General features: G+C 35.2%; 1 protein-coding gene across 3 annotated transcripts in view; it reads left to right on the top strand.

Moving 5' to 3' along the window:
* The window catches only part of SNTG2 (syntrophin gamma 2), a 214,567-nt gene that overhangs the window by 137,879 nt on the left and 54,728 nt on the right, over positions 1-21,960 (top strand). For all 3 annotated transcript variants that reach the window (XM_068183557.1, XM_068183559.1, XM_068183558.1), the window contains exons 9-11: positions 2,271-2,398; positions 12,322-12,451; positions 19,411-19,449. In XM_068183557.1, coding sequence (XP_068039658.1) covers positions 2,271-2,398; positions 12,322-12,451; positions 19,411-19,449 — 297 coding nt within the window. The remainder of the gene's footprint in view (positions 1-2,270; positions 2,399-12,321; positions 12,452-19,410; positions 19,450-21,960) is intronic.

Here is a 21,960-nt window from a genome sequence, read left to right as displayed (position 1 = left end):
TTTATCTTTAAGATGAAGAGGGGTAATTCCAACTTTATGCTCTACCATAAACTGTTAGTAGAATATGGCTTCACAAGAAATATATATTTGAAACTTAGACTACTTTGACCCCTTCATACCCTTTTGCTGTTCTTGTCCATTAATGTTCAGACCATGCAGTAGGGTTTCTGCAGATATGAGTAGTTTGGAACTGTGGAGAAAAAAATTATTCCTTCTAGTGTATTTTTCAAATATCAAGCCTTTGAAATTGTCTGGGGAAAACCTATTCGCTTTAGGAGTTTACAGCAGTTTTAACAGTTTAGCATTTTGACATTATATTTCTATGCTGCAGTTTCATAGCTTTGGGGTTAATAGATTTTTGACCACGTGATATTGGCCAATTTTCCCCTTCAATTCATTAACCTAATGAATAGTTGTGATGTACATTTTCTCAAATTCTAACTTTTACTTATATTGAGATACTTTTTCTTTATGCTGATACCCTACTGAAGCATTTGATTGAAGTGTAAGGGTCTCAAATGAATACATTAAATTGCCTATGTGACCTACTCACTATTTTTTTTGCTGAAAAATGCTCTTAAATTACCTAGAATATTACAGAATATTTAACAGGTTGTTCAATAACATGATAAAAGAAGTACAACTAATAGTTTATAAGAAAAATATTTTTATGTTTAAATTTTCTTGATGTTTTCTGCACCTTGAGAGTTTAGAGGGTGGGAACAATAGATGTTGTTGTTGCAGGAATTTTTTATGTTCCATTATTTTCTCATTCTTCAATTCAGTGATCATAATCAAGTATTTATATTTGACTTCAATAAGCTACCGTGTGTTTTATTCCTAGACATTTTGGTTTCCAGACAGACAATGTTAGATTATGTTGATCCTTTTCAACTTCAGATTGTATGGGGTTCTGTCAATTATTTTAGTCCATGCAGAATTCTGTAATATGTGTCAGATTCTTCATTGTGATACTACTGCATTTATTCTAGATTTTAAAGACATCTTAGCCTTTGTGTCTAATTTGATAAAACACAATTAGTCTGTGGACTTGATTATGAAATACTCATACTGCAAAAACAACAGGGGATCTCAGTCAAATAGAGCTGTATGGTTCTAGGGGATAGCAAATGCTCTAAATGAAATTCCTGTCCCCAAAAAGATTGCTGTCTAAAACATTCCTCAGGGTTACCCACTCCAGCAATTTCATTACAAATTTTTCTTTTACTAGGAAATTGTACTTCAGTCATTAAGTCCCAGTCATCCTGTAAGAATGTGAAACACACTATTTTAATTTATTTAAAGAAGTAAATAGATCAGCCCTTGTTGACTGTAAGAAGGCACTTTAGGGGAAAAAAATAATCCTAAATCCTTATGAGCAAGAAAAAGAAATAGACAATTCCCAGAATGCTTTTTATTTTGTGTAAGTTTTATGGCTTTTGAACACCTGGGCAGAGCAGAACTGAATTTGGGTCATTCTGTGGTTTCTTTGCTTTTATAAATACTACTCAGTGTTTATTTATAGCGCATATAAAAATAACTAACTTTCAATTTTGTTTTCTACTAGAAAGTTCTCCGCACATAGTGGGATAAAAAATTTTGGTTCCGAAACAGCACAACCGCCTAAATTTGACTAAATATGTATGTCTGTAAATCTTTCTCAGCCACCTTTGTGTAAATTTTACTGGTATCTTTATAAAACAGTGAAATGCTCAACTCTTACCTTTCTAGTAGAGGCATTTGAAGAAAGACTTCAAAGATAAAATTTCAAAAGGCATCCATCTATAGTATCATATCACAGGAATTAGAATTTTAAATCTACTCTTAAATGATATAAGAGCACAATGCACAAATAAATGTTCTAGTGTAGTATTTAATTAGGATATTATTTATGTCTTTTTCTCTGATGATGGATGCAGAAGAGTTATACAGAACAAATTAATTTAAACTACAAATGTATATTATGCTGCATTTAGAAAAAATCATGTCATTTATGACTGAAAACTTTCCTTTCTAGTATCAGTTATTAATATTAACAAAAATTGAGATGTGTTTAATGTTAAAGTAATACTGAAATTGCATCAAGAGCAAAATATCAAGATGGGTAACATATGGATTTTCATTTCTCTACCTCATCCTGAGTTTCTTGAATACTTTTATTGTGATGATTATTCACTTCTGAGACAAACAGAGCCAGAGATGCATATTCATGGGTTTTTCACTATATTGTCTTATAAGCTCTCCTACTGTTTCTCATTTATTCTGCACAGGCTCCATCATCACCTTCTTCACCCATAGCTAATGAACCAAAATACGAGAAGCGCTGGCTAGACACCTTATCAGTTCCTCTGTCGATGGCTCGAATCTCGAGGTACAAAACCGGAACAGATAAATTAAGGTTTGTAATCTAAAAGGGGAGACACTGGGTTAGTTAGCTGTACATAGTGTTTTGCTGTGGATTGTTGGCTTTATAAGAATTGAGTGGAGATATGAAATTCTTCTTATTAAAAGCTATGCAGTTCATCTTCTCCTAAGATTAATGGTATTCATGGTGATTACCAAAGATAAGGTAAAACTCCTACAAATATGTTTCTATAATCTGTTGTATCTTGGGAATTCAGTTAGCATCAGCAGCTAGTACAAAGGTTAATCCTGGTGTTACGTGAATGAATTTTGAAGCTACTACATTTCCTTTGGTATCGCTAATAGGATACTTTTATATTCCCCAATTCTAATATTGTCAATTAACTCTCCTTTTTCATTATAAATGATAACACAGTGAATAATCATCATGCCTGTGCTATCATGTAATATAGATATGCTTGTATCAGTGTCGTATAGAAACTCATATTAATGAGATTTTGGCAAAGTACATGGTACAAAATATTGTATTTTTGATCATAGATTTTTTTTTGCATCTCAAAGACATAACTAATGGTTCATAAGGTAACTGTGGAATAGGATGTCAGAGGCTATTTTACTGGGCTTCAGGAAATATGAAAGCAAAAGTGAAGTTTAATCAAGCTTCAATAAATAATATCCTTGAGAAAGTAACACATTGCAGCACACATAAGCTTTTTCTGCAAACCGTTCTGTGGTAAAACACTCTCAAATCTACCAGTAGCTGTAGGCCAAGCAGTCCATAGTTCTCCATATGTATAAGAACATAACTTCATTAACTGTCATTACTTTCCATAAGGGAGAATTTTATTTATGGGTTGCCCTGTATTTATTTGCCTTTAATATATATTAACGAGATAATTGGAATCTCTATTGAAGAATCAATATACAGGTCACCTACTGTGAGGAGGTACCAGAAATTCATGTGAATACCTTTCTTAACGTATACCAGATATTTTACCTGTTTCCTCAAAATGACCTGAAAAACATTATTTTTCTAGTAGGACAGATATGCTGCTTGTACTTATAGCAATTTATCTTCTAAAGCAGTTGTCAGCTTCTCTTCCAGAGTTTGTTAAAGCATCACAGGTGAATAATACTCAATTATCCAGAAAAGTTTTAGCTTCTTCCTCAGAATTTCTTTGAACTCTTAATTTTCTTTTACTTAGAGCCTCATCCTTCCTCCACCACTTTCTTCCTCCCTACTTCAACTGACAAGTTTGTGCTGTCCAGTCTTGTCCTATCCATCACAGACCTCCAAACATTCAAGGCATTAGTGAATTAAACATTCAATGAATTAGGTAAACAAATCTCAGTGTTCACATTTAGGCATCAACTTATCATCAGTGTTCCAGCATCTAAAGGATAAATGGAAGAGGATAGAACATTTAAACCTCTGACTTCAGTTACCACTCTGATAGTTTGAAGCCCTTTCATTCCTATGCTTTACACATTAGATGGAGAAATCCCAAGGGATTCCAGTTCCCAAAAGAGTGCCATGTGCGTTTTGAGAATTCTTTGATGTAAAAGGCCTTCAGATATTGTACTGGGTCTGGCTGAAATGGAGCTTATCTTCTTTATAGTAGTCTATAGGTCTGTGTTTTGATTTGTGACTAAAGCAATATTCACAGCATACCAGTATAGTGGCTGCTGCTGACCAGGGCTTGCACACCATCAAGGCTTTCTCTTTCTTTCTCTTTTTATTGGTCTGCTCCTGCACAATAAATAGACCCAGGGTAGGCAAGAAGAGGAGAGGAGGCGCAAGCAGGACCAGTGAACCAAACTGACCAAAGGGATATTCCATGTTGTGTAACATTTTTGCTCAGCAATAAAAACTGAGTAGAGGGCTTGGGGAGAGCAAGCCATTTCTTGGAGACTGACAGTACATCATTCTGCTTGTGAGAGATAGTGAGTGGTTGTGTTTGCATCACTTGTTTGTTGTAATTTAGTTAGTTGGGTTTTTTCTCTCTTCCATTTGCTTATTAAACTAGTTTTATTTTAGTTCATGAGGCTTTTTCTTCTATGAATTCTCTCTGCTATGCCTCTGGAGAGGGCTGGGGGAGTGAATGTCAGTGTGGGTGCTTGGCTGCTGGCCTCAGATCAACCCATCACAGATATATTTTTTGTGTAAGATTTGAGGAACTTAGTGCTTTCAGTTTTGGTCTTGGAGAGACATATTCTCTTGTAATGTATCTCAATCCCATATATATTTAGTATATGTCCCACTCTTTAATTACTATTGGGTTTTTTATTATTGCTGTATACACTCTGAAGGAATATGAAATAATTCCATAAAGCCTACCACCATCCCATGATACTTTACTTCCAAAGTAAGTGCTCCTTGCTTGTTTTGGTGAACCAAGAAAAACAGTTATATGAGCATTAAAGGGATATTGTGTTGAGGTTAACTGTGGATGAGGCATTTCCCATATTCTTACTAAAGGTGTTTTTTTTTTGTCTGAGGGACGCCAGACTGCACTTACCATATACTGTGAAATGCATGTATGTATTTTTACTATTATCCAACTTGTATCTTTTTTTGCATTGCCCCATGTTCATATATGCATAGTGTCCAATATTTGTCTTCTGTAATTACTCTCTGAAATCAAATATCTGCTTTGCATTAAATAAAACCTCTGATCAGTCTAGATAAAAATCCCACTTTCGACCATATCTACACGTCTGTCCCCTTTTACATTGCAGCCATCAGTCTAAAGCCATTGGAGTGAGCCCAAATTCATTCCCCTGAATGGATCACAGATCCTTTTGACCAATTTCCTAATTTTACCCTGAATATTTATTTATATACATGGCATGTAAAAAACAGCATGCCTGTTTTTCCTGTACTACATGAGTCTATGAGCCTGTTATAACTTGTAATGTGTGTCCTGCATGTTCTTTCTCATAACTGTGTTTTTTTGCAATGCTTCATTATGTTTTTATCCACTAAGTTATTTCAGTTGGTCTTGCAAAGGTGCTCTGGCATCAGAACAGCAAGATTACTTTTTAAGTTAGTGTTGTTGAAGTACTGGAGCTATCATCTGTAGCGTCACATACGCAGCTGTGTGCCTTCTCCTCAGCTAGATGGGCTGTGTGAAAGGTCATTTTCCCTTCTTCCTACCTGAATTAAATTCAGAGAGGTCTATCCAATTCTTTCTATCAAAAATTATCTACAGTCCATCGGCTTTTTACAAAACTTTTTAAATATGCAAAACATTATGGCTTTTGAAAGGTTATTAAAGATTGTCTATCCACTCACAGGAAATGCACACTCTGCTTTCTTCAATCCTTCATTTTCCTGACATAAAAACATCTTTTTAACCTGTGGAATTCTTGCAGTTGGCTGCAGCAGAACTTAACATACTTTTGTTAGTATATTCTGATTTTTAAAAATATATAGTATTGTTTAGCCTATGTATAGTACCTGTAAATTCAATTGCTCTTGCTGTTCTGACATGGTAAACTGCCATCTGCTAGGATATTTCCTGTGACCTCATTCACCTCATTCCCTGATATTCAAGATTGTTTCATATTTTCAGCATTCTTTTTCTGATGGTGTAACATTCATATAACTTTTGAACAAGAAAAAAATTGTCTCTTATAAGGTTGGGTAGAGTCAAATATTTACTAAAGCCCTCTTTTTATTGCCTTTATTTAAAAATTTATAGAGTATTACATAGTATGACATGTCAGCACTTTGCTCAAAATTAATTTTTTAATTAGAAATGCCTTACATAGATAGTCTGTTAGACTGTAGTATACTTTTTAGTGTGCCTTAGATCAAATCTGGTCTATTCTAATTATATCAGGCTGTATTATTTCCTTTGTAGTTAAACTATGCAGTTTAAATTCTTCTGTACTTCGGTTGAGTTTTCCGATAGCTTTGCCCAGAAAAGGCATACTTCCAGCATGCTCTTGTGTCATGAGATGGCCAAGATCACATGTATCTGTTTGATTCTTATTTGTTGTTCATGTGAAGAGAAAGGTAACTTGCCTTTAGCTTTTCATTTCACTTGATATTTCATTGTATTTTTCACAGGAAGTCTTTAGACTGTGGCTTAATGACACAATATTTTTTTCATATATTTTAAATTCTTTTAACACCATATTTGTTAACAGAAACAAGAGAGAATGGGATAGATATTTGCCTTCCATATAAAGGAATGGCTGGAAACACTGTGCACTGGGCATGTGAAATATGTTTATCAATACCGCAAAACAAAAGCAAAAAAAATTCCCTTAGAATATTTTAAAGTAAGATAAGAAACATAGGAGATGTCATTCCTGTTCTCAGTGGAAGATTAAACATTGTATTAACTACTGAAATCACCTTGAATTACTGCATTTCACATTGCTGATATGGTGGGAGTCTGTCTGAAGATATTTATTTATGTAGCATGCGAATTAGTCTTTTTGATTAGTTAGCAATTCAATAATGTTTTTATTTGTTTGCCTTTATTATATAGAACTACTGCTTCTATTATTCTAGACTTCTCACGAATCCATCAATATAATTTTTCTTTGTAAGAAGTAAGGTAATATAAATGTAGTGAGAATGCTATTGCTGTGAATACTCTTAATTGCTAGTTGGCAGCAGAGAAATTATATCAGTATGTTTTTCTTACCCAAAGGAATTTGTGGTTCATATTATAGTTTGGGATGTTTGTTGTTTGTTTTTTTTTTTAAGATAGAAAAGTAAAAATAGGTAGTCTTTTAGAAGGTGGAGTGCATGGTTGATGCACTGTAGTCTTTCATTTTTGTTACGGAATTCTTATTTGGGGAAATGCAGATAACTATTTTTAGTCCTTAAAGCTGATACAGGTAGTAATATATAATAATTTTTATACAGTGTATTGACAGAAGCTTTGAGTAAAGGTACAATAGCTATAGCATCTTGAACATTATGAGTATAGAGACTGAAGAAAAAATGCTTATTTAGAATATGGAAGACTGAAATAATGAGTGGAATGAAAGTAATTCACATCCAGTAGCTATGAGCTCATGTATGTATGATGTCAATTAATAAACAACTTAATTAGATGCAGAAGTTATTTTCTATTTCTTGGTATTCTGACCATTGCAATTACTCCAAAGTATTGTGTATTTTTAATTTTTTTTTTATGCCTTCACTGGTTTCTTAACAGATATTTTCTGAGGAATGGTATTTTCCATTTATCATTTCAGTAGTTAACATAATCCCTTTAATTAGATAAAAAAATTGAAAACTAAGAAATTGAATAAACTATTTTGAAAAAATCTAGAAATTAAGCACAATCTTATTGAGTTACAAAGCTTGAATGAACTTTCTCACAGTTTTCTGACACATCAGTTAGAAAATATCTGTAGAACATAAATGTCTGTGTTACTTCAGTTATCTTATTTGGTTGCTCTAAGCGTAATTAAAATAAAAGTTACAATACTGGAATCAAAATATTCCCCCAAAAACCAAACATGAAATGCAATCCAAGTTTATGTTTAATGCTCTGATATCTTCTGAGCTACGTAGTTTCTGTCAATACTCCAGTTACATGCGCACATTTAAACATTTTGTAAGATACAAGGTTCTGTGACATTTACAATACAAAATCCTATTACTTCTAACATGACATTTCAAAGAGATTAAGTAATTCAAATCCTTCTTTTTGGACAATTTCCACTCATATCTACCCAAAGTCCTTAAAACTTCAGTTTAAGTAGACATTGTAGCAAGAGGTCTGTGTAGTAGTATAAACAAGCCACAAGAAAATGTTTTAACAAAAGCAATAAAAATTAATTCAAACATCAAAAAATCATACAAACAAGAGGGAGTACTGATTCAGGACCTAGGAAGATGCCAAGCTGATCAAATCTGTCTGTGTGTATTAGCACGGTAGTAAAGATAAAAGAGATGCTGTCAAACCTACATCTAGATTTTTGTAGAAATATCTATATAATAAAATACTTATATAAGTCTATGAGAGATGGCTTCACGTGCCACAGATACTAAAAAATATAAAAATATTCTTTGCTGGAAGTCTTAGCCTCCAGTGAAGTAAAAATTCGGCTTTTTCCATTTCAGCTGGCACTGAAAATACTTCTTATCCTAGAAAAGTCTTTGGATTTAACACCGCTGTAGTAGCAAACTGCTTGTATGAAAAAATTTCCTTACTAATATTAATTCATAGTATTTTTTAAAGGTGTCAATTTCAAGAAGAGAACCTTAAGTCTATCAATGCTCATCTGTTATTCTGACTTATGCTCACAAAGATAGTGTTTATTTTATTACAATAAATTAATGCCATAAACAAACTTCAGAAGAGGCCAGGAATGCAGATCTATTCATCATTTCACCATGAAAGTGAGATAGAAAGACACTGAATATTGAAAATGGTGCCTCATGCTACTTAGCAAAAATGCTTGAAGGAAACAAATTTACAGATAGGGAAACAAATCTCAAAGTAAGAAATGTGATGGCTGTGCAACACAAATTTCTAGTATTAGGAAATGTGAATATTCATGTCTTGTTCTGGTTGCAGTAGTCAGTAGCATAACTGCAGTAATAGAAGATGTAGCAATTTCCTCTGTCTATTTTAAAATCATCTTAGGGCCTTAGGGAAAAAAATGCAAACCAACAAAGAAAATAAAAACCCTACAGCAACTTTATAGCCTCTTGAAATCTTTCAAACTTATTATTTGGTATTAAATGGAAAGTTCTTCCTCGACAGCTAACAGGAATAGGTGCTTTGTTGTATCTTTTTTTTTCTTTTCTCTGTTTTGAGGAAATGGCAGTGAGAAATGCATGTCATTTAAGCCTGTAGGATTTATTTTCTCGTGAATTCCAGTGCCATCTTGGTGCTTGCTTTGATCCTTTCACTTAAAACAAAAGCCTCAGGATTTATTTTGTTAAGCTTTTATTTTTAGTTTGGATATCTGTTTTTACTTGTAGCCTTCTGTACACCATGCTTTGCAGAACACAAGTGTGGTACATGGAACAATATCAATATATTATGGGATCTTCAGAGAGAAACTTTTGTAACTGAAAGCAAGAAATAATCACAGTAAAGCTGATTAAGATTCAGGGCAAAAGCACTGTGTTACTACCATAGACTTCATGACTGGAATATGTAAACTTTGAAAAGCAGTGGCTGTTTTTTATCCTATGTCATTTACACTGAACTGCTTTCTGGTAAAACCACCTTCCCGCCAAGTCAGCACACTGGGGACAGCAGTGCCCCAAAGGTCTCAGTCTTGTGTGCCAGGTAATGTGACCACCACTGGCACATCAGAAGCCTGGAAGCAGCCTGAGCCCTGGGAAAAGCATGTCCTGGAGTCAGTGTGCTGGAGCAAGGGAACAAGCTCTGCAGGCAGAGCTTGGGGATCTTGGCAGACTCCCCACTGAGCAGGAGTCAGCTGAGCACAGGTTCAGTGGTGAAGTCCCATATGGGACTTGTTGGACAATAGGCTGTGTTAGCAATAACATAGTCAACAAGTCAAGGGTTGTTCTCATCTATTCTCATCTACTTGCATTCCTGAGGCCGCACCTGAGGTAGCTCCCTCTGTGTCCAGTTTTGGTCTTCCTGTGGAAAAGACTGGTATTTTAAGAAAGTTAGTGAGGAGGCTGGACTAGGGGACTTACAGGATCCCTATTTGATTCTGTGCAAATATTGTGTTAGTGAAGTGTTAGATCTCTAGATGAATATTGAATATTATTAACTGTCTGTAGTTGATCACCATATTTTTAAAACAATAAAGAACAACAGCAGTTTGAGTGTAATCCACTCCATCACCACCACCATGTTTCAAATGATAAAATATTAAGTAATTTTTATAATAAAATTTGGTTTTTTAGATTTTGATTGCCTGTTTTGGTTGCATGAATTGTTAATCGAGGAGTTACCTTCTATGATCTTTCATCAGCCATTAGATAACTTTGTGCCACTGGGATAAGGCATTCAGGTCTTTGTGTGTCTGCAGAAGCTGAGTTAGTATCTAGAACCACCCTGTGGTTCCATGGAGAGCACATACTATTGTTTGGCTCTCTTAAATGTTCTGGACAGCCCTCTTGCTGTGTAAGGATCCTAGCATCTTAGCTTTGATATTTGAATGGGATATCTAAGCTGGGCATTGTGAACGGCTTCTCCTCACAGCATTAAATTAAGTCTGTTTCCAGGCGCCAGTGTGTATCAATGCATAAGGGCTGACAGATTCTGACATGTATCAGTGGGATGTTAAGAGATCATACCATAAGTCATTTCATTACAGCACTGTTGGGATCTTTGTCAGAACCTTAGGTAAAAAGAGCAATATGTTTGGGATGTGATTATTTTACTCAATTTACTTGAAGGCAATAAAATGATTTTTTTTTTTTAATCTTTTCTTTCTTTCTGAAGAGGTGAAAGAGATTACTGAAATGAAAGTGACACAGAATTGTGCCACTGCCATCGAGTTTTAGTATTTCCCATGATTATTCAATCATGAAAGAAAAATGGACAATTGGCTAGTACATATCTAAGCCTTCAGGCCAAGCATGTTAATTTCTGCAGATATAATGCTGTACAACTACTTTAAAAATCAGATACATTGTCTTATTTATTGTGCATGATGGGTAGTTTATATTATCTTTTCTAGCAAGTATATAGAGTTCAGTATTCATGTTCACCATCAAACTCCCTACAAATGACAAAGGTTGGGTTAATAATTTTTCACTATGTCAGGAATTAATAACTGCCCATTAACCACTATATGTCATTTTGAATGTTGACATATATCATCAATTAAGCAGTAGAGGACTTCACCTTAGATCAGAGGACCCCAGGAAGATTCTTCATAGAAGCAACTTTATAGAGCAGTATTCTGATTCAGTAGTTGGCTTTCTTCTGTGTTGGTACCAGAAATTGGGCAATATAACATATAAGTATAAATATCTAATTTACAAATGTAGAATGTAGTGGTGATATTCTCCATACTATACACAAAACAAACATATGCAAAATCATTGAGCTAATTTTAATTGTCTTTCACAATAGTATATAATTAAAATCTAATTCTCCTGGCAATCATAGGCATTTAAATAATCTGGTTATCTTTCTGAAGTTTAGTTACTGCAACTACTGTGTGTCACTTTTTTTAAATTTAGACCAGTGTACTTTCATACCACTACTTAATGAGCTTTTGTGGTTCCTATTGGAAAATTTTAAGAGTTAAAAAAAAACATATCCCACCAGCATTCAGATGCAGGGGATTTCAAAGGTACGTATGCAATGCCTACCTTACTGCAGATAGTGAGGAAAGGAAAACATTGGCATTTGCAGAATAAGTTGCTATAAACACATAAAAGTTGCATTAAAAGTTAATAAAATGCAGTTGCACATTAGCCTTTGCCAATGCTGTTTTGAGAAGAATATTTAAGGAAAAATTTTGAAGAAACTTCTAAGAACATTTTTCAAATTCCTATGACATAAATGTGCTTGAAGTAAGCATTGCTTTGAATGCTACATAAAAAGTTTAGGAATCCAAGAAATGAAAGCTAAGGAAGACAGTGTTTTGAATCTTCATACATTCCTAGTAAATGAAGCCAAAATGCAATAAATAAAATTGGCATTTTGGTTTAAAAAAACACTATTTTTTTTTTCAAAAATACCCAATGCATATTTCTTGAATATACTACCTTAAGTTCAATAATTATGAACATAATATGTATACCCAGGGGAAGTAAGTGATCAACAGAACAGGTATATATTGGTACAGAGAAAGTACTTATTGTATATGTTACTCTCGGTACTGCCCTATTATCCTTGGTTTTGTTGCCTTTCAATTGATTGGTAAATTAAACACTCAAAAACTTGTCAAAAGGCATAAAAATCACTTGAGCACTGATAAATACTGGGCAGTTTCAGAAAACTGACATATCTTCCTTTACGGATATATTTCTTCTTACTACAGATCAAATGCATTTGAAGTTCTGGCACTCGATGGAGTTAGTACTGGGATACTTCAGTTTTATACAGCCCAGGAGAGTGCTGACTGGCTGAGAGCAATGTCAACTAACATCAGTGATTTGACACTTCAAAATGTATGTTACTTTCTGCATATTGTCTTGTTTATGCTATTGTAAAGTTATTTCTAGTTTTTAAACGGTAACAAACAATTCACCTTTAAGTACAATATATAAAATGCTTGTGTGTGGGGAGGAAAAGGAGAAAGGACAAAATAAGGAGAGGTTGCCTGAAAAGTATCAAGAAGTTTTCAAGGCTTGCAGTGTTAGCATAGAACAGAAACCAGTAGAAAATTAGATTATGTTTTTAATTTTAAAGATTTTTGGGGTAAAATATGTATCAATACTGGTAATTTCACAGAGCTTTAGATATGACCAAATATTTATTTTTTACATTTTTGTAGTTAAACTGTGCTTGAAATTAGCATTTGTTGATTTTGAAACAAGCACGTGAAAATTCTGTAGCTAGTGAAGTATTTACTGAGACTTACTGGAGACAGTAATTTTACATCTCTAAGTTGTCTAAGAGGTGATTTATTTAAAGTCAAATGATTCCATCTCACTTCCTAGAAGTATAAAGATGCTTATGCTATTTTAAGTTACTCCTGTAAATTAATAAGTAACGATTGACTTTGCAAACAGAAGTATTAACTAATCCCCAGAGAAACAGAAAATTACTATTTGGACAGCACATTTATTATTCCATCAAAGAGCACCAAAAAACATTGATAATTATGGAATTAACCATGAAGTTTAAGATGGAACTCAATAATGTACAATTTGGAAAGTATATTTGTCTTTAAGAAATTATAAAATTCAGTGACGAAAATACAATATCACAAAGAATTGCCTGTGCAGTTTTTAATCTTTTCTTTCTCTACTTGAGCAGAGTCTGTTAACTTCTTTCATAAATTATGATTTAGTAGCCTGAATTTTATTTGTACTTCGTACTCTAAATGAACTGTTGCTTAGGTCTCCAGGTTATATTGTGTAGATTTTGTATTAGATTTCAACATAAATCTTTAAGTCTGTTGGTTAAAACAGACTTAAAGTTTAATTTGTTTTCCTAGTCTTCAAAAGCTACATGAATCACATTTGATCATAATAGTTCATTTATTCCATCAATTATTTTAAAACATTCAATGGCTTAAGCAATCTCTTTGTCAAAATCAGACATTTTTGCTTATGGTGCATTCTTTTTAAATTCTATTTAGCGATTCACATAATGTACAGGGTATTATTATGTAATAATTCTAAGAAAGTGTATGGTAATCTTTCTAGAGACATTCCAATTCATAGTTACTAAGACTTTTTTTTTTTCTTTCTGGAGATATTCACTGAATAAAAGCCACAAGGATATAAGAGAATAAGAATAAAAATAAATGCAGGCAACTTTTGTTAGTCATAGGGTGTTAGTCAGTGTTTTTTCAAAGGACTATGTGCAGTAATTATCTGTCCTGACACACTATCTTCACTGTGCTGTGACCTTTCAGCAGCAATATTTTATAATAAACTGAGTAATTTCTTAGTCTTCTCCACTATCTAGTACTAGTGAATTCTGTCAACAAAGTAGTCCACCTGGTGTTCATACAACTGGCTGTTCCCAGGAAGGGCCTGAGAAACAACAGTCATGAAGAATATCCATGTTTTGTGTTCTCAGTGAGTTACAAAGTAAACTCTATGCAGCTCATATGAGAAGCATGTCAACTTTTTTGCTCGGACAGTAGCTTTACAGGTTTTGTCAGGTGTGCAGCCTGTGGTACAACAGGAAAAGTCAGGCCAGAGCATTTATTTAATTATTGATCATCAGAAGGGGCGATCCAGTAGTCAGTGAGAATCCCTTTTGTTGCAAACTGTTTTTACGATGGGGATTGAGAGGCTGGAGTACAGCAGGAGGCTGGACAACTCTTTGCCTCTGAGCAGCCAGAAAACACAGACCACCCTCCACAGTGCCTACGACAGGGCTTTTGAATCAGGCTTCCTTGAAGTCCATTTGGAATCCTTTTTATTACCTTAGTCTTATCATTTCAAAAAATTATTCTTTTCTTATCATACCTAAGACAATGACATTGGGGAATGAATCTGTAGTTCCTTCAAAGCTTCTGTAGAGTGTCTCCCCATTCTCCAGGACCAGAGATAATCACTACTCATTCAGAAATTGTTTCAGAGAGTTCCTTATCTGGTTATGGGTTGTCTTCATGAGTACTTGCTGACTCAAAGTTCAGTTGCTTCTCCAAATAGTTAAACTATTGATTTCCTATTCTGTCCCACACCATCATCTCAGTATGGAAATTAATTACTAGATCCATGGTCACAATGGACTTTTTTGCTAACACTGTTGGCATAATGTCAGCATCCTTACCTGAGCTATTACTAGTTTTTTTAGGTAATACTTACCATTATTCATGTTTTACTTTCACACATTTTTACATTTTGTTTTGCTGGTACTTGTTTTCATGACTTTAGCAACTTTTCTCGCACCTTAGTCATTCTTACTTAAACTGTGATTATGTGTGTTACTCTTATATACATTTTTGTCCTACATATTTGCATGACATTTTGAATAATTTCTTTTAGAATTTTAGTTCTTAAAGAGCTCCTAATGGGGACTAATTGTATTTGTAGAATGCACTCAGTCTTTCCTGTATCACTTTACCCTAATATACTTAATTTTTTTTTTTTTATTTTACCCTAATAAAGTCATGTTCAGCAGCTCTTTGTCAGATCTCCTGCTGATGCTAGGAGACAGTCCTAGTGTAGGTAGAGCAAAAATAGCTCTGCCACAATGTGACACTTCTGCTAATGTCAGACTACTCTTTTGAAGTACTACTGAAACATCTAACTTCTATACAAAGCAAGCTCTCTAGGGATCAAGTGTATAGGAGGAGTCATCTTTCAACAGTGGAGATGTGAGAAGTTGTCACTGCATAGGAGTGCTGCCCCTGTACATATTTAAAGAGTGTTACTTGGTAGATGAGAAATAATGATTCTGGTACCAGCCTGGACTTAAATCTTAGATGACAGAGGAGCACAGGGAATGCTGCAATGTGGAGAAAAATGTAAGAGTGTCTTTTCAGCCCCCATTGCTGATACATGTTTTGTATGCTCAGCTCAGAAAATCTCCTAGTTACAGTCAGCTTTACAAGCAGCATGCATTTCTGAGGACCCTTGGCCCAAATTATTCATCTCTCTGTATGTATTCTGTTTTGTCACATACTTTTCTACCAGCATGAAACTACCCTATCATCTTCCTTTGTGATTCAGCCTTCATTTTCAATATTCTCAAAGCTTTTTACATTTATCCTTGGCAGAAACAAATACAGGTGAATCACCACCTCAGACTTATTTCTTCGTACACCTGTTTTTTTGCAGAAGGAGGTGCAGTTGAAGAAACTGAGGGAAGAGGGGTAACAGAAACTGGCAGTGAATCTTCCATGATGAAGCAAGAAGCACAGGAAATTAATTAATTTGCCTGTATTCTCACTGCTCCTGTTGTTAATTTCTTCAGCTGAAGGGTTCTTTGTAGGCTGAAGTGACAGTGCTGTAATGGCTATGACTTTTTAGGAGAAAGGTCTTTGGGATAATTTCTATTTCTCTCTCTTTTTCACCATTCAGATTGACAGCTATAAGATATATGCAGGTTTTCTCATGGATCTTAATTATTGTTTTTGAAATATAGCACGGAGCATAACTTTAGTCATAGTCAGTAGAAGAATCTAAAGATAATGCTGTCAGTTCATTTACATATAGATATTTGTTTCTTATATATAAAACTTTCTTAAGGTTTTGTGGTTTTTTTACAGTAATGGTGTTATTTTTTTCTAATGGTGTTATTTTAAAAAAAATTGTAAATAAATGAGCAGGTCATAAACAGGTCAGAGAACAATTTATGATGCTCTTTTTCCACTTTAAACATTATTTATGATTTTTATAATTCATTCCAGAAGTTTCATTGGAGGATGGTAGAAACTTAAAATTTGATATTAAAGTAGGGTTATTAATCCAGATCGTATTTATGCCCATGACATCTTTTTTAATTGTATATGTCATACACTGTAAACCTTCTCTTTTATTTCTTCGTGTAAACACATATCTGGGGATATTTTGTATTGCAGTTGTGTGAAATGTCTGTTGTAATAGGGAGAGACTTATGAAATATGAGCTTTAAACATACATTAAAAAAAACCCAAAAAAATACTGAGAAGGTCTTGCTTTCTTTACACAGCAGATTGTGAGGTACATGCATATGGAAACAAAATCCTTATGTGTAGAAAGCAGTATACAAATTTGACTGCCTCAATGATTTTACAAACAGTTCTATTCCCAGGGTGAGAATGCATAATATTTCTTCACTGCTGCTTTTTTTGTTGTTTTAAATGCAAATTTTCCAGTTGAAAGTAGCACAGTTCAAACTGTAGAGGTTGTAAAGGGAAGTCAGTTAGGATAAGACCCACGTCCCCTAAACTTGGCCAAGCAATAAGCAGTCACACAGGACAGCTAGGAAAAAAATAGGGGCCTGTCAAGATCCTTCACTGTTTTCTTGAAAGAGAATAAAGATATATTAGATGTGAAATAAATCCCAGCCTGGGAGGCATTTAGATTTAAGTAAATAGTTCTGAATAATTTCAGTTCCTGCCCTGTATATATCAATTTAGAACAGAGCAGGAATTACAATTTGCTTAATAGTTCCTTTTCCAAGCAGCCTGCAGTCTTTGCAGACCCAGGGTTTTTTTTTAGTTCCCCTGCTGTGTCCAGCTCGCATTTCTATACTGCAGCGCTGAGAGCTCATGCAGTGCCAGCAAGGTAAATGTATCCATTTGTATTCCTGCCTGTCTGCACCAGCTGGGGAGACATGTGAAGGGCACATGTGGTGCTGGGTGAAGTGAGGAGTTCGTACTTCTCAGCCCCGTAACACTGGGATCTAATATGATATAGAAGCAGATCTTTCTCCTCTCCACAGAGCAACATCAGGGCTGCACCCACCCTGCTTTGAATAGGGAATGAGTTGCCTGTGCAGTGAACAACTGTGGAGTCCAAAGCATTCTTCCCTATTATCCTTACCAATGGGAAGTGGAGCTTCTTATTAGGGTGCTCTTCAAAATATTCTACCTGCTTGGTGCAGAAAGCCTTAATAGCCAGTCTGACTCACTTTTTTCCAGGCATATATGAACCCATTTACTTGTGCTGGTTTGTGCTATAGTAATCTTATTACTGAATATGGTTTTGGACACTTGAAAGGAAATTATATTTTCTGGGTGTTTAACATGGCTTTTCTGTAGTTACTTTGTGTATGTATTTGTATCTGAGGCATGATGGGTTAGGACTGACTAGAGAGCTCCTAGAGCCCTGAGCATTGCTATCACTCTCTGTCCATACAGCCAAGATTCCTGTTGTCATCCTAGCTCTCCACGCTGCCTTTTGTCCTAAGGTTATTTTGTTTATGGTCATAGATACTTCACTCTATGGAGGACAATGACTCGTTATTGTCATCTGTTAGGTGCAAGAGTGTGTGTGTGTATAAATCCTGACACATCCTGAAGCCTGCGTCATTACCATAACACAAAGTCTGTTGGCCCATACAGGTGTACTGGTCTGACTGGGACGGGGTAGCTTTCTTCACAGTAGCAATGCTGTGTTTTGTATTTGTGGCTAGAACAGTGTTAATAACACACAGGTGGTTTGATTGGTGCTGAACAGTGCTTGCATGGGATGAAGGCTTTGACTTTTTCTCACTCTGACACACCCCACCCACCTCAGCAGAAGATGGAACAAGGAATTTAGGAGGGACACAGATGGGTTAGCTGACTGAAAAGTGAGCAAAGAGATATTCCACACCATTGGGCTCAGCAATTGAAATGACATCATAGTGGAAAAAGGAGGTGTGGGTTTGTCTTCCAAGACGGCTGTTGCTTGGAACCTTCTTGTGGGAGGCAGAGAGTGATACCATTTGTATCACTTGAATTTTTCTTGTTTCTTTAACTTAAGCTCTGTTCATCTTGACTGAGAAGTTTTCTTGCTTTTGCTTTTCTTATTCTCGCACCCTTCCTGCTGGAAGGGAGAAGGGAGTGAGCAGCTATGCAGGTGCTCAGCTACTGGCCAGAGTCAATCCACCACAGCAGTCAATGTCATCACCATCATATTAACTGATTTACATCCACAGATTTGATCTTATAAATCTGGTGTGCCCAGGACACAAGCAATAGCCCTGGAATTCTTCTGTTAGTTTCCTACAGCAATTGTAGTTTTCCCTGTTCGCATGTGTAGGGTTTTGGTCTTCCATCACAAGATTTTCATTCCTAATAAAACAAGCTTTTTGATATCAAGATGCTTTGGAAGTACTCATCAACTCTAGGACAGTTTTCAGTTTACTCCTAGCATGTAGGGAAGTCTAGTTTTACACTCTAATGTATTTCTTTCTAAAATTTTATCTACACTTAATAAAATTGCACTTCAAAAAATGTTACACTTTAAAGAACTATTTGTGTACTGCATATGTCAGTATTTGTCCACCACTCTTGTGTGCAAACTTTGACTGCCAAAGTCAAAATCATCACAAGTCTTCAATATCTGAACAAAGAGGAAAACCTTTGTCTTGAAGAGTAAACTAACAGGAAAGCCCATGCAATTTTCATTTCATCTTTAAATACATCTTATACTCTACAGTCACAAGGACTTAATTACAGATGTCATTTAAGAATCTGCTTAAGTAATTGTTTAACTGAGACCTAAGTGAGATGTCTACAGTACAGTATAGTATTTTCACTCAGACTGGCAAAGTTAAATTCATAAATGCAAATCATTATGAGGTATTTAAGGAAAACTGATTAAAGGCTTTTGTCTTTCAAGTCCTTGGTTTTGCAAATCTGCTATAATAATAAAAATCTAGTATTTAAGAACTGAATGATAAAATTTCTTACAAATATGATTTGGATGTATTAATATAGTATTCAATAACTAAGTCAATCAATGCTAATTCCATCAGAGAAACTCATCAGCATATTAATAATGCTATGTGTTCTTCCCTCTCTCTTTCATAGATGAAAATGGCAAATAAATGCTGTTCTCCCTCTGACCAGGTAAGATTTCCATTATATTATCCAATTTTTTTTAATTTGTGTGATTACATTGTTGAAAAATTTGTATAGCTTGCATACATACATCTAGTCAGTTTTAAAACTGATCTAGTCTAGTGGATGGACTGCAAGATCAGTGATGGTAAAGCCAAATCCCTCCCACTGTAAGTAAAGATCAGATTTGTGACCGCTTCAGGAACCTGAACAAGTCTATGGGACCCGATGAGATGCATCCCAGAGTCCTAAGAGAACTGGCTAATGTAGTTGCCAAGCCATTCTCCATGGTGTTTGGAAAGTCATAGAAGTCAGGTGAAGCCCCTGGTAAAAAGTAGAAAGGAAACATTGCACCCATTTTTAAAACAGATATAAAGGAGGAACCCAGGGACTACCAGCCTATCAACCTCATCCATGTTCCTGGGAAGATCAAGAAACAGATCCTCCTAGAAGTTGTGATAAGGCACTTGAAGGGCAGGGAGGACTTGGGGAGCAGAAAGCCAACTGTGTCCTGGGCTGCATCAAAAGTAGAGTGGCCAGCAGGTCAGGGCAGGTGATTCTTCCCCTCTACTCTGCTCTTGTGAAACCCCTCTACCTCTGCATCCAGCCCTAGGGATCCCAAAATAAGAAGGACATGGACCAGCTCTAACAGATCCAGAGGAGGGCCACAAAGATAATTAGAGGGATGGAACACCACTCCTATGATGAGAGACTGGGAGAGCTGAGGCTGTTCAGCCTGGAGAAAGGAAGGCTCCAGTGCGACCTTATTGCAGCCTTTCAGTATCTAAAGGGGTCCTATAAGAATGACTGGGACAAACTTTTAGCAGAACATATTGTGACAGGACAAGAGGTACTACTTTTAAACTGAAAGAGTGTTGATTTAGTTTAGCCATAAAAAAGAAGTTTTTCTTACATTAAGGGTGGTAAAGCACTGGCAAAGGTTGCTCAGAGAAGTGGTGCACACCCCATCCCTGGAAACATTCAAGGTCAAGTCAGTGAAGCTCTGAGTAATCTGATCTAGGTGAAGATGTGCCAGCTTTTTGCAGTGGGATTGACCTCCGTTACATTTAAAGCTCCCTTCCAACCCAAACTGTTCTATAATTCTGTGATTTAATTATACTCTTTGTCATGGCTTTTAATTATTAATTAAATCAATATGAAAAATAGGTGATTGTGAATGACAGGGGAAATGTATTGGATTTGGATATCTCTTATTGGATGAACTGGCAAGTGCTTTAGTAACTATTCAAAGTTTTTTCCTTATCAGTTTGGGTCCACATAATGAGTTTATTTCAAAAAAGAAAGACATATTCTCCCTCAATTTTCAAAAAAATTTGGGGACAGTCATACAACTATATAGCTGTCACTAGATACATAATTTGATTTCCTAAATTAACAGGCTAGTCTCCATAAACCTCCTAAATAATCAATGCAGAAACATATTTTGTCCCAAGGAGCTGTTCAAACATGAAACTTTTTATCAGTTCTTTAAATCATCCTTTAGAGGAGTCACTTTTGCTAATCCTGACTCGCCTCAGCCTACCATCTAAAGTAGGTGCCTAAAGTTAGGCAGTATAAGTCTATCTCACTTTTTCCAATCCAAATATGAAAAGACGGACAATTAGGATCTTAATTTCAGAAGCTGAAAATTTAAGGTACAACTGACAGCAACAAACATTGGATTGTTCTCTGCCAAAAAGTGAGGAAAAAAAGTATATAATGAATTTGGGCAGATCAAGTAAACAAAACTAGAAAACATAAAAATATTAAAGGAGCAATTGTGAACAACTCAGACTTTATATGTCCTGTGGAAATTTGCTTTATAAGCAATCAAAACGTGAATTCTCAGGTATATATATCACAAAGGCATCATATAAAACTTGGCAACGATAACTTAAAGTAGAAGAGGACTTTTGCTGGCCTAGATTAATGGAGCCTATTAGTGTCAGTTACATAATATTTGTACAGACCTGAATAACTCTTTTTAAAGCAATTGATTTAAAATTTAGAGAAAGGATAACCTTAAGAGATTGAAGGTCACTTGAACTGCCTTGAAGTAAAATTGGTGATAGCTGCAGATTTATCTTTCCTTTTGAGTATGGACATTCCTGAAAAATTAAACAGGTCCTTAGAGTTTCATTACTGTGTTGCCTGCGGTGAGTTTTCTTCACTGCTTTTAGAGTCCAACTTAATATTTCATAAAGGGAAAATGTTGGATGTGGATAGGTTTCATTCAGATTCTGTTTTTCACAGGCCATTAAAAAACTAGGATTCAGGGTTACCAAGAATGTAAAAATTACTTTGTTAAACCTGGCTTTCTTCTTTGTCTTTTATATTGCCTCTGACTTGTTTTATTGCAAACTGAATCTCCAAAACATAATGAATTGTGTTCATTTGAATAAAGAAGGAAGGAAAGGACTAAGATATTGGTTCTTGGGTCTAAACTAGCTTTACTTATGTGTCTCTTTGCCAAACAATGTCAAACAAACATGGTGTGATTCTTAGCCTGTGCAGGGCCAT

This window comes from Anomalospiza imberbis, chromosome 3 (genome assembly GCF_031753505.1).
Source record: "Anomalospiza imberbis isolate Cuckoo-Finch-1a 21T00152 chromosome 3, ASM3175350v1, whole genome shotgun sequence".
NCBI lineage: Eukaryota > Metazoa > Chordata > Aves > Passeriformes > Viduidae > Anomalospiza > Anomalospiza imberbis.
Note: the sequence above shows the minus strand (reverse complement) of the source record. Positions and strands in the feature narration are given on the sequence as shown.